At 34.7% G+C, this 13,933-nt stretch overlaps 1 protein-coding gene across 7 annotated transcripts in view; it reads right to left on the reverse strand.

The window, feature by feature from the left end:
- LOC138714845 (peroxisomal acyl-coenzyme A oxidase 3-like) overlaps positions 1-13,933 on the reverse strand; it is a 56,105-nt gene that overhangs the window by 17,828 nt on the left and 24,344 nt on the right. For all 7 annotated transcript variants that reach the window (XM_069847035.1, XM_069847037.1, XM_069847039.1 and 4 more), the window contains 5 exons: positions 10,249-10,412; positions 10,039-10,161; positions 9,394-9,514; positions 9,040-9,276; positions 7,084-7,238 (listed from right to left, as the gene is read on the reverse strand). In XM_069847035.1, the coding sequence (XP_069703136.1) occupies positions 7,084-7,238; positions 9,040-9,276; positions 9,394-9,514; positions 10,039-10,161; positions 10,249-10,412 (800 nt within the window). The remainder of the gene's footprint in view (positions 1-7,083; positions 7,239-9,039; positions 9,277-9,393; positions 9,515-10,038; positions 10,162-10,248; positions 10,413-13,933) is intronic.

The following is a 13,933-nucleotide window of genomic DNA, read 5'->3' on the forward strand; positions in this document are numbered from 1 at the left end:
TATTTTTATCAGAGAGGATCTATTATTTAGTAAAATTGATATATCTGATTTTTGCCTTGAACAAGATATTGAAATCTGTGGAATACAAATTGGTTATGAGATATCAAATTTAATTATCTTATGTGTTTATAGGGCGCCAATGGGAGATTATAAGAAATTTACAACTAACTTAGATTCATTATTGAAAAGACTTTATAAACCACATACCGAATTTGTAATCTGTGGTGACATAAACATAGATTATCTATCAGAAAGCTCACGTAAAAGAAAATTAAACTCACTTCTTGAAACTTATAATCTTAGTCACACAGTAAGTTTTCCAACCAGAACACAAGCTGGAAGTAGTACTGCCATTGATAATATATTTATAGATAAAAGTAGATTGAATTCCTATTCAACAGTACCATTAGTCAATGGCCTGTCTGATCACGATGCACAAATTCTAAGTGTTTTCAATATGAGTGAAAAATTCCAAAGTGTTAATCTAAAAATAAAAAAAAGGATTATAAATGCTGAATCTCTTCATCATTTAAATACATGTCTACAAAATGAATCTTGGGAAAATGTATATAGTACCGATACCATTGATATTAATACTAAATTTAATGCATTTTTCACTACATTTACGAATTATTTCAATGAATGTTTTCCAGTCAAGGTGGTGAAAAAATGTAAAAGTAAAAACATGTGGATAACTCAAGGAATTAAAATATCATGTGCTAGAAAAAGGAATCTATATTTAATGAGTAGGAATAGTGATGATCCTCATGTTCTTAATTACTACAAGAATTACTGTAAAACTTTGACAAAAGTTATAAAAGATGCAAAGAAAATGTATCTGAATGAAAAAATACAAAATTCAGATAATAAGATTAAAACTATTTGGGATATTATTAAAAATGAAACTAATCGATATTCAAAGAGTGAAAATATTACTTGCATTAAAATCAATGATAGTAAAATAGATAACCCAAAATCAATTGCAAATCATTTTAATGACTTCTATATAAATATTATTCAGAACTTAAACATTCAAGATTGTCCAGAAGATGCTGCACTTGGTTACCTAACTGATGCATTTAACACTGAGTTTTTAGGTCTCAAATTTATTCCCACTACCGCAGCAGAAATCATGCATGTGATAAAACAACTAAAAACAAAATATTCCTCTGGATATGATGAAATTCCAAGTAAAGTTCTGAAAGCTTGTTCTGAAATATTATCCCATCCGTTAAGCTATCTATGCAATTTGTCAATGCAATGTGGTATTTTTCCAGAAAGACTCAAATATTCAATAGTAAAACCAATATACAAAAAGGGAGATAAATGTACTATTGCTAATTACAGACCCATATCATTATTAACAACATTTTCAAAAGTGTTTGAGAAAGTTATGTATAATAGATTATATCATTACCTGGAGTCCAACAATATATTAGTTTTAGAACAGTTTGGATTTAGAAAACAAAAATCGACAGAGAATGCTGCTTTTAGTTTGGTGGATGAAATACTAAATTCATTAAATTCGAAACTACATGTAGGTGGGATTTTTTGTGACTTGGCTAAAGCATTTGATTGTGTAGACCATAGTATATTAGTAAAAAAATTGAAGTTTTATGGTATTAAAGATGAGATGTTGGGTTGGTTTACATCGTACTTATCAAATAGAAAACAAAAAGTAGAAATAAATGTACCAAATAGTCATAAAGTTACTTATTCAGAATTTAGAAATATTAAACATGGTGTTCTGCAGGGGTCAATTTTAGGTCCATTGTTGTTTCTAGTTTATATTAATGATTTAGCCTTGACCATAAACAATTTATCTAAAGTAATTTTATTTGCAGATGATACAAGTGTAATTATTTCAAGCAAACAATACGATCATTTTATAAACACTTCTAATACAGTGCTGAATCTAATGAATGAATGGTTCCATGCAAATAAACTAGCACTTAATGTTGATAAAACCAGTGCAGTCAAATTTAGTACACACAATAGTGCTCAGGTTTCCTACAGTATTCGATTAAATGGAACTCATCTCAAAGAATCTATAAGCACAAAGTTTCTTGGTTTAGAATTGGATAATCACTTGAACTGGAAAACGCATATAGAATGTATTACTCGTAAATTGAGCTCTGCCTGTTATGCATTAAGATCCTTATCTACTATTGGTGATATAAACTTACTTAAAATGTCATACTTTGCATATTTTCACTCTGTAATGAAATATGGATTAATATTCTGGGGTAACTCGTCTGAAGCTAAACACGTTTTTGTTTTACAAAAGAAAGCTATAAGAATAATGGCCGGTGTGCATAAAAGGACCTCATGTAAAAATATTTTCCGAAATTTAGAAATCTTGACTTTACCTTGTGAATACATTCTTTCCCTAATGATGCTGTATATTAAGAACCAAGATAAATTCAGTACTAATCAAGACATTCATCATTTTAATACAAGACATAAATCAGATCTTCATCTACCCTCTGTTAGTCTAAGCTGTTTTAAAAAAGGAGTTCGCTATTCATGTATAACAGTCTTCAATGCACTGCCTAATAATCTTAAAGATTTGAAGAACAACGAGAAAAGGTTCAGAAAAGAATTAACCAAATTTCTACATACTCATACCTTCTACACAATTGATGAATTGTTTATGCTTGTGAATTGAATTATTCTACTTAAATGACATGTACAATTTTATATAGCTCAACTAAAATATGTTTTTATATTGACTTAATCTGTTTACTATGTATTGTATTTTTTGTTTAGCATAACTGATGAATTGTATGTACTGTAAACGTCAACTGATGAATTGTTTAAGCTTATAAATTGAATTAATCTACTTCATGTGAATTGTATAGCTTAACGAAAATAAGTTTGTAAATTGAACTAATTTGATTGTATATGTTTGTATAGTTTGGCTGATGAATTGTATATGTTCTTAAAATGATTACTACTCTGTGTAGCTCTACTGATGAATTGTATATAGACCTACTGTAAATTGAATGGTTATATGTATAGCTCAACTGATGAATTGTTTATGATTATAAATTGAATTAATCTACTTGATATTAATTGCACAAATTTTTATAGCTTAATGAAAGTATGCTACTTTGTATTGTATATATTTGTATAGTTTTGGCCGATGAATTGTATATGCTTTAAATTGAATAGTAATCTATATAGCTCTACTGATAAATTGTTTGTGTTTGTAATTTGAAGTAGTTTGCATGATATGTATTATCAATTTCTGTATATCACAACTGGTTGAATTGTTTATACCTTAAATTTAATTAAATTGTTTTGTATTATAATATAGCTCAACTTATGAATGATCGTTTGCGTTTGTAAATTTAATAATCTGATTGGCTATGTATTGTATACTTTTAGTAGAGCCATCGATGTAGCTCAGTCGGCAGACTCGCTGGGCTGCTGTTCCGGAGCTGCGTTCGGGCTTGGGTTGGATCCCCCTTTGGACTTTGGTTTCTTCCGAGGTTTTCCACAGCCGTGGGACTGAAGCCGGATGGTCTATGGCGAGTCCTTGGCATCAACATCTTTGATTGATTACCCCCTTTGATTTGATTACCTGGTTGGGTTTTTCCGAGGTTTCCCCCACCGAAAAGGCAAATGCCGGGTAATATTTTGGCGAATCCTCGGACCTCATTTCATCTCACTACATCTCGCCAAAATGTAAAAAAAATTGTACAACATTGTAAAAATTGTAGAAAATTACTAAATTGTAAAACTATAAAAATTTGTAAAAATTGTAATTGTAATATTGTAAAATGTTGACATGTTCCACATCTTAAAGCTTCATTGCTCATGTAAGATCTATGGAATAAAATAAATGAATGAATGAATGAATGAATGGATAATATCTTTGACTTTATTGTCAAACGCCTGGCATTAGAAAACAACAATAACAACAACAAAATTTGACTGAACATGCCCTTTATTTTACATGTAGGTGAAAGTGTTGTACCAAAAGTCAAAGAACTGAAATTTGTACTCGAAAGAAATGCAATTAAGTTCTGAGAAACAGGCCGGCTGGTGCATATCTAAAAAGATGTGCACAATGGAAAACTGGGTTACATCCAAGTAATAAAGAAATCGTAATTGATTCATGCCCTTTTATGTCCAACTCCAGTTTAATAGCAAGATAATCCCCTTATTTCCATCTAATGTTACAATAAATTAATCTTTATCTATGCTCTGGATGAAAGATATGACATGAGTTAACAGTCTGTTTTACTTCAAACTTCCAGGATGTTGCACATTGTCCAAACCACTATCAAACAATCTGCGTCTAACTTATACTGTTTTTTATTTCGATTATTTTTATGCAGAGTTCTGCCCAGCAGTCTTGCTGGTCAATAAGTCATAGAATGGGTGCAGGGGGTTCAAGGTGTGCGCTGAACACCCTGTAAATTCTGTAATCTAATTTTTTATTTTAAGTTGTTTTATATAATGCAACAATAATTTTAATTTATCACAATTTAAATACGTGGTAATCTCATTGGAAGTTGACATATATAGTTCAAGACTAATTTGAATTCATTACCATTTAAATATTTTAAATGCCTGCTGGTTGAATGTGCACACCATCCCCAGAACGGCTTTCGTTTTATAATGTACGCTCTGCCTGACGAAGTGGGATGAGTTCTGGTCTGGTTGTCCTGTCCGTACGAAAGAACATCCCCTGCTGAGAGTTACTGCTATAATTCTCTGCGCGCGCAAGGTGGGTATACTCGCTTCTCTCAAGCTCGCAGGTCGTCCTGTATACAGGCAGGTCAACTTGTCAATAGGCAGCTCAACTTGTCAATAGCGTTACAAAATATTGCGTTTGACGTGTGTGTTTACTGTTTGTGTGAGTGAATTTACTGTGTTTAGGTTTTACTAGGGTTCCTAGTTGTGTGCCAGCGCAGGTGAACAATTTAAATGACTTATTTAATGATAATAGCACTTGCAAATGTACACTGTAAAAGATCTTTTGCAAAAGCCATTCTCTTCTCGCCCACTAGGAGAGAAATTACATATAGTGAATAAGGGTAGACCTACCCCGCCACTTCCGAATTTAGTGCAACAATATAAAACAAAAAGCGAACAATACACTAGACATTTTTCTATTTCAAAATATGAAAATATAGAATAGTTAGCCGGTTGTGGAACTTCAAACAGGTTATTTTGTTGGCCATGGTTATTGTTTGATCATAAATAATGCAATTTTGAATAACGTTATTTGTAGTTGCCTCCTTTCTCCGGCATTTGCAGGGCAGTCATTGAAACAAGGTGATTAATTTTTAAGAAGTTGTGGTGCTAGTACTTTGAATAATATTTAAATGTCATTTTCTTTTAATTTTATGTCATTTTTCCTTTAGTTTGAGGGCATTTTAATGATCATTTGAAGTAGAATTTTAGGTCACCAACAACCGCCCCATAGTTATTATTTATAAATAATACTAAATTATATATTAAAAATGGCATTTAATGTTGACCAATATTTCACTTAGGCCTATAATAATTGTGCGAGATAGACGAACTATATATTTTTAACAGAACACCCAAACTCCAGGTTCAGCATACGCCACTGAATGGGTGATACAGAGATGGAACAATTTTTTTCAACTTTTGTATATCTTTCAACTTGGGCTCAAGAATGGGACAATTGGTTAGAATATAGACATGTGAGTTTCGACACATCTGAAATTCAGTAGCTTTGTTTGTAGTGCGCTAGGTCTATTCCCATGTCTTCACATACAGTCTCAAAAGCTGCTAGCAGAACGAGTTCAACAATACAACTGGTGGCTGCACCAGTACTGAACAGCATACCATTGACAAAACATAAAAACTCGTCATGCTGCTAGAGAAACATGCTTCACTACTGCATCATAAGTCGCAAGTATTGTTATGTTAAAAATGGACAGTAGGACTCATGTGCTTTTTATACTAGCCAATGAGTAAATCCTAGAAATGCATCAAATCGTCAATAACTCATTTTCTCAAAAAACCTGACTCATGCCATTTTTCGAACATACCCTTGAATTCGCTAATATGTTTTTGCGGGATATCAGCCGAGTTAGGATTTTGGAATGCTCCAAGCTTTCGACTGCTATCTCTGCAGCCATCTTCAGGGAAGTGATGTCCGAACAGAAAGCCGAAGGTTATATAGATGTTAGGCTGTCTCAAGTGAAACGGGATTGGTTGGCGGATCGGCCAATCCAGGGCTGGGAATTGTCATTCTTCGTAAGCTCCGCCCCTCCCGGGATTCCTGTGTGAAGTTTGGCAGGTGGCGAGCCCTGTTCCGCTGGTTGGAATCAGTTGCCGTCCTTGGTCAGTAATCTTCACGACCTTGTTTGTAAGAGGGCCTAAGCTGGTCCAAGGCCGGTGTCCATGCCTGACTGAGCTGTAGTCCACCGTCCCTGTTAAAGTTGTTTTTCTCCAGCTTAATCTCTATGGCCTCCTTGATTGTACGTTCCCAGTAGTGGCTTGATTTGTTAATGACCTTGGTGTGGTCAAATAGTATTCTATGCTCCTTTTCTATGCTGTGTTGCGCCACTGCAGATTTTTTCGGGTAATAGAGCCTCAGGTTCCTCTTATGTTCTTTGATTCTGTCTTCTATTGTGCGGCCAGTCTGCCCTATGTATACTTCGCCGCACTCACATGGAATCTTGTAAATTCCTGGTGTCCTTAGGCCCTGACTGTCTTTAACCTGACGTAGATGACTCCGGATTTTGCTCTGTGGTTTATGGATGGTTTTGATATTTAGCTTCTGGAGGATTCTGCTTATTTTGTGTGAGACGCTTCCGCAGAATGGAATGAAAGCTTTCTTTGTCGGTTCTTGCTTCCTGTCTAAGTCTATTGTGTTGCTTCTCGTGGTAGCTTGTTTAAGGGCTTTGTTGATGTCTCTCCGGCTGTAGTTGTTTTGCTGTAGTGTTCTACGAAGATGGTTCATTTCTGCAGGCAAGTTGCTGATATCGGATATGACTATGGCGCGATGTAGTAGACTAGTCATACATACACTTGAATTGATAGTCTACTGCATAACAATAAAATAATGAATATAAGTGAAGGCATAACACTCACCTCAATAAACGCCAGTGACAAGGGCTTAGCATAGAACATCTGTGAGTCGTTCTTAGCTGTAAAAGCATCCTTGCCTCGCTGCAACAGAGACTGCACTTTGTTTGCAGTGGCTTGTAGCAGCCAGCAGACCAGCCACTGATAGGCAGACAACAGCACTACAAACATAACACAATACCAAGCTTCTTCAGCAACATATAGCTAAACATGCCACTGACATAAAGCTAATCGAGGTGTAAAACAAAGACACTATCTGCCACTTGTTTTATTCATTTAGAGTATGGTGCATACATTTTATCTTTCCACGCTCGTGGATTAGAGCAGACACAGCAGTGCAAAGTGCAGCTGCACACATGTGAGCGTGGAAAGATAAAATGTACGCACTGTATATCAAACTTGCATCTGTCTATCAAATTCCCTAATTTCTATTTTGATTTCAACCATAACTAAGTTTGTTCTTGAAAGACTTGGAAATCTATTTCTAGCCATTTCTCTTTCATAACCTAGTCAAAGAAAAAAATATAAAACGTAAATTTTTCCACAATTTATTCAGTAGGCACATATAGGTTTAATTTCTATGCTTGCAAGACACAAACACACTAACAGTAAAGACACTACTAACTGACGACACAATGCATTTCTATTTTTAGAGATGACTGGGCTTGGGTTTTATCTGCCATCTTCACATAATAATAAAGGACACCTATGACATGTTTCTAGGATATTGCCGACTTATGAAATTATGAAAAAGTGAAGCAACAGGCAACTTAAGAGTACTGGAAAACAAAAGTATTAATGTCATTGTGCTATGCATATTCTTGCTTCGATACATTTTTATAAAGCCTACTGCATTAATATGCTCATTCGTCTTCTTGGGAAATAAAAATATTAATCCTGGAGGTTGAGTTGAAAATTTTGTACACAACAATTTTCTTAAATACTGAACTGTTACCGGTATTACAGAAATAAGAGTACTCATTTCACAAGAAACACTCACAGTTAAGCATAATAGAAATCGCATGTGAGAGAAATTCAAAACAAACAACAGTATAACAATATAACTCATTTACATTTTTAATTAGCAGTGATGACTTACATCGGGGTTTATTGAGCTGTGGAAGAAATTGTCACCGGTCTAATTGAGGACCGTTTTTTCAAAACTTGTTAACTGCAAAATTTACAAAATTGAGATTTTGATGGATTCATTAACATAAGGCAGGCCTCTACATGACGTTCAAAGCGTCTTAGTAAAATTGGGTTATTTCTCTTCATTGTAGTGTGTCAAAGTGTGATCGTTTTTTCAAAACTTGCTTTCTCCTATAAGTAAGAGATACAGCAAAACTTGCTTACTATAGTATTTTGTCTCTCCTGTAAAATTTAGTTTTTTCAGTTAGCAAGTTTTGCAAAAATGGTCCTCAATTTCACTCAGGCTTCATAAGAAAATGGATTTTAATGTACTTCTAACCAATGCTTTTCTGCATAACTGTTTACCTTGGAGGCATAGATTTCTGGTTCCTTGATGGAAAATATAACGAAAAAGCACTGGTTCTAACAACTCTTGTGCTGTTAAGTGTGAATATACAATGTAATATATAAATACATTATATTATCAATGTTTTACTTCTGACCAGCCTCATGGTCTAGTGGTCAGAGCTTCTGGCTATAGTTCATGAGGTCCCGGGTTCGATTCCCGGTTAGAGCACAGGAATCCTTAAAGGGGATTATTCCTGTGTTCGTCCATGGTCTGGAATTTAGGTTAAGTTTAGATTTAAGACCTCTCCTGGCACCACATTATCATAATCATCCTATCACATCATCGGGGTAATGTAACTCCACCTTCCAGGTGCCCCAACCTCAGAAGTGGGTTACAACTAAGCCACGGCCAGGAGAGGAGACCAGAAATGTCGAAAAGACAACCTGGTGGCATTGGATAAAAAAAATATATATAAATACACGTACCTTCAGGATTGACAACTTCTTCTATAGTTTGAGCATTGAATCTGGTCCTCAAGATTTTATCAACATCATTGAGATAGTTAGCAGAGCCCAGGGGAGTACAAATTGTTGTTCCTTCTTTTACTCTATTGCTCCACTGTGTCAGCAACCAGTTGCTTGTCTGCTGAAGTAGCACATTATTCTCTCCTTCATATGTGCAATTAGAATCATTGTTATTACGTAGATCTCCGAGGCCAGCCGCTATGTATAACAAATATACAAACTACATGACTTCTGAACGTGAGAACTTACGATTAAAAAACTAATTTTCATTCTATTATTTCAAAAAACATTCCAAGATGATAGACTGCATTATACCTTTGAGGTAGCCATGCCCACCACAGGCCTCACGACACTCCTGTATACCATCTCTAGCAATCCAGCTGGCTATTGGTTTTCCCGCAGAAGAAACAACATGAATTTCCATGCCTAGGTGTGTCTATAAAAAAAAATCCATGAAAAATATTTGACATCCGCTATGCCTTAATTCGAGAGTTACTCCATGCTAAAGGAAAGAATATTCCATAGCTCGACAAACATATTACGTCTTTCTCACTGTAGTGTGTTACGGACCTAACACTGCAGTGATATTAGCATTAGTGAATTAATGTTAAATAAGGCTTTTTACTGAGGAGAATGGGCATATGTCATCACTCATCAGGGAAGCTGAGGCTAGACTCAAAGGGGCCACAGAGCTACAGGATAGATGGATGGATGGAAGGAATTAATGTTAAAAGAACATATAGAAGAAGATCATGAGTCGAGAAAAGTTCAATTAATGTCATAATCATTTAAAAATCGGGCTGAAACTTATTAGTCATAAAATAGAAAACTGCATAAAACAGCAATAATAAAAGCATTACTAATGTGAGTAACATCACTTTATGATGCTAAAATCATTTATTGAATTGAAAACAGTGACATGCATGGGGGGGGGGGGGAAATAGTAGAAATTGTACTTACCATCTCAGCATTTTTTCCTCCCATCACAGCTCTTTGCATGAAATCAGCATGAACCTTGTAAATGTAATTCGTAAAAATTCTGAGTGCAAATGTGGCTGCAAGATGAGGAAGCAATCTACCTTGCTGAAAGAACGACAAAAATATCACTGTACTACAGTTATTAAAACTGGATGAAATCATGAAAAAACACTACATAAAATCTATCTGTACCTGAAGTTGATACTCGAGAACAGGTAGCTCTTCACTGTTATCTGGACCAAACTGTTTCCTAATTGCGGAATAACGTAGAGCAATGGTTACAGCATTAAGCAGGTATGACAAACAGACGCCCATGATAACTATACGGCCATTAGATAGAACTCCAAAAGCAGCACCTATAAAACAAATTAATGCTTCATATTAAAGAGAGATTCAGTTATAAATTGAGAGCTATTACAGGGCACGTCACTGCAACACTTATGTCACCTGCTCTCATATTAGCTGTGTCAATCTCGGTACATGATACACAAATGGAGGTTCAACAAGCTGCAAAATCAAGATGAATGTGTACTAACAACATTTGCTTATGGAAACAGATTTAATATTGACTTACTGACTGAATGCTTACGTGACATTAACTCTAACTTCATAAAGATAAGAAAACATATAATTTACGCTACTACTATAAATACTGGATTGAAGCAGAAGAGAAACATTATTTACTTACTTACTGGCTTTTAAGGAACCCGGAGGTTCATAAGCCCACCATTGGTCCCTATCCTGAGCAAGATTAATCCAGTCTCTATCATCATATCTCACCTCCCTCAAATCCATTTTAATATTATCTTCCCATCTACGTCTCGGCCTCCCTAAAGGTCTTTTTCCCTCGGCCTCCCAACTAACACTCTATATGCATTTCTGGATTCGCCCATACGTGCTACATGCCTTGCCCATCTCAAACATCTGGATTTAATGTTCCTAATTATGTCAGGTGAAGAATACAATGCGTGCAGTTCTGTGTTGTGCAACTTTCTCCATTCTCCTGTAACTTCATCCCTCTTAGCCCCAAATATTTTCCTAAGCACCTTATTCTCAAACACCCTTAACCTATATTCCTCTCTCAAAGTGAGAGTCCAAGTTTCACAACCATAAAGAACAACCGGTAATATACCGGTAACTGTTTTATAAATTCTAACTTTCAGATTTTTTGACAGCAGACTGGATGATAAAAGCTTCTCAACCGAATAATAACAGGCATTTCCGTATTTATTCTGTGTTTAATTTCTTCCCGAGTATCATTTATATTTGTTACTGTTGCTCCCAGATATTTGAATTTCTCCACCTCTTCAAAAGATAAATTTCCAATTTTTATATTTCCATTTCGTACAATATTCTCGTCACGAGACATAATCATATACTTTGTCTTTTCGGGATTTACTTCCAAACCTATCTCTTTACTTGCTTCCAGTAAAATTTCCGTGTTTTCCCTAATCGTTTGTGGATTTTCTCCTAACATATTCACGTCATCCGCATAGACAAGCAGCTGATGTAACCCGTTCAATTCTAAACCCTCTCTGTTATCTTGGACTTTCCTAATGGCATACTCTAGAGCAAAGTTAAAAAGTAAAGGTGATAGTGCATCTCCTTGCTTCAGCCCACAGTGAATTGGAAATGCATCTGACAGAAACTGACCTATACGAACTCTGCTGTACATTTCACTGAGACAAATTTTAATTAATCGAACTAGTTTCTTGGGAATACCAAATTCAATAAGAATACCATACAAAACTTCTCTCTTAACCGAGTCATATGCCTTTTTGAAATCTATGAATAACTGATGCACTGTACCCTTATACTCCCATTTTTTCTCCATTATCTGTCGAATACAAAATATCTGGTCAATAGTTGATCTATTACGCCTAAAACCACACTGATGATCCAATAATTTCATCTATATATGGAGTTAACCTTCTGAAAAGAATACTGGACAAAATTTTGTATGACATCAACAAAAGTGATATTCCTCGAAAGTTACTACAGTTAGTCTTGTCCCCCTTCTTAAAGATAGGTATGATTATGGAGAAGAGAGACATAGCAGAATTTATTTCGATTTGACAGAAAGACACATTATCGTCCTGAATGGACGTCCCACATATTCCCAATAAAAATTATACCTACCACCACCAGCGTGAAGGAAGCAGTTATATATTACTATGATGAATCGAAGTACAGTTATATAGTTAAGTGTTGTGCTGTATTTCTTATTTTAATATCGCCAATGTATTTTAAAATTGTCAATGTTGCACTGTACTTGCTATTTTAATATTGCTGATGTATCTCAAAATTCTCCTTGCACCATGATGTTTTCCAGTTTATGAAAAACAAAGAGGAAGGGTCTTTGGATGAAGAAAGGGAAATTTACTCGTATTTATTTAGTCTATTTAAACTGTATATACTATAACATTTTTATACAATTTCTAACATTTGAAGGACTCCTATATCACGCAGAGAGCAAATATGATTTACAATGCCATGCTGCATTATTGTATGGGAATATTTTCTTTGAAATTACTTCACAAAATGAATTCCTAATCAAATAGTCCTCTCTGTTTTAATTAAGGGAATTCAAGGATTTCAAAAAATTAAAAAACTTTAAATATCTAAAGCATCCCAGTCATAGGAAACATCACCAGATCTTTAGTTTTTCTGGAAAAAAGTTTGTTATAGTGTACTAATTGAGGAGCTGAGACCAAAAAACGGGACTTGTCATCAATTTTGGAGTATCCGAGTTAAGAGTGATCCCATATTACATGAGCGACCCTTCATCATTTAATGTAAAAATGGAAGTTGTCACTTGCGTGGAGCATTGTAGAATTCTTGCGTTAAGTTGAAAAACAGGACTTGTCAAGTGACTAGTCTGCTTCTTATAACAAAGTGTTTCATGCACTTCGAAATACAGTGTTAAACAAAATGACCCAGCATTCCAAAATTCTGGGAGTGAGTTGTGAGACAGTGAAAGTGACCCAATTGAATAGTGTTTTACTGAGGTGTCAATCAACCTGTTTATGTAATTTTGCGCTTTAATGTTTAATAGTAATATAATACCAAAAAAAGGTTACCGTACTTAATTTATGTACTATTTTTTTTTATGAAATTCTGTTTCTTTTGATCAAAAAGGGGACATGCCAACAGTTTTCAAAACTATTTTCTATATGTTACGTATTCTAAAAAAAAATTAACTCCTTGTGGGACAAGTAGATCTGGCGAAGTGCAAAGTAACAATGTCAAAAACAAGGCGTTAAAGCAAGTACAATGCAGTCTGTGAAGTTCTTTTTGTGTGTGTGTGTGTTTTTCTCAAAATTACCTCTGCATGACTAGTCCTGTTTTTGGTCTCAACACCTCAATTTATATAGTGGCCTACTATGTAAATACTGTATATTGCACCATTATATTTTATTATACATTTTATTTATTGCAACCCTATCGTTTCTGATTATTCTCTGCAAACAGTTGTCTAATAAGCAGAAATCTAAGTAAATAAAACGTTAATAAATTGCGTATTTAATGTTTTGTAATCAAAACAATATTTCTGTATAAAAATCTGTGCTTCAGTGGCTGGTCATGATAATATCTTTGAAAAATATTGGAGTGCAAGAGGTCAAATGAATTTATTGTCAAACGCCTGGCATTAGAAAACAACAACAACATTTTTGTATAAAAGAAGTAACATAACACTGAAGTAGATAATAACATGAGGGATAAGTGAAGCAGGGACATAATTAAGACGAAATGTTTTCAGTAGTGGGGGACAGGGGTGGAGAGCAACCAAATCAAGCTCTGCCACTTCTATTTCGAAACTGATATACTGATCAGCTATTAAATCAGAATCAACAGATCAATTGTATAAGAAACGTAA

This window comes from Periplaneta americana, chromosome 15 (assembly GCF_040183065.1).
Source record: "Periplaneta americana isolate PAMFEO1 chromosome 15, P.americana_PAMFEO1_priV1, whole genome shotgun sequence".
Taxonomy (NCBI): Eukaryota; Metazoa; Arthropoda; class Insecta; order Blattodea; family Blattidae; genus Periplaneta; species Periplaneta americana.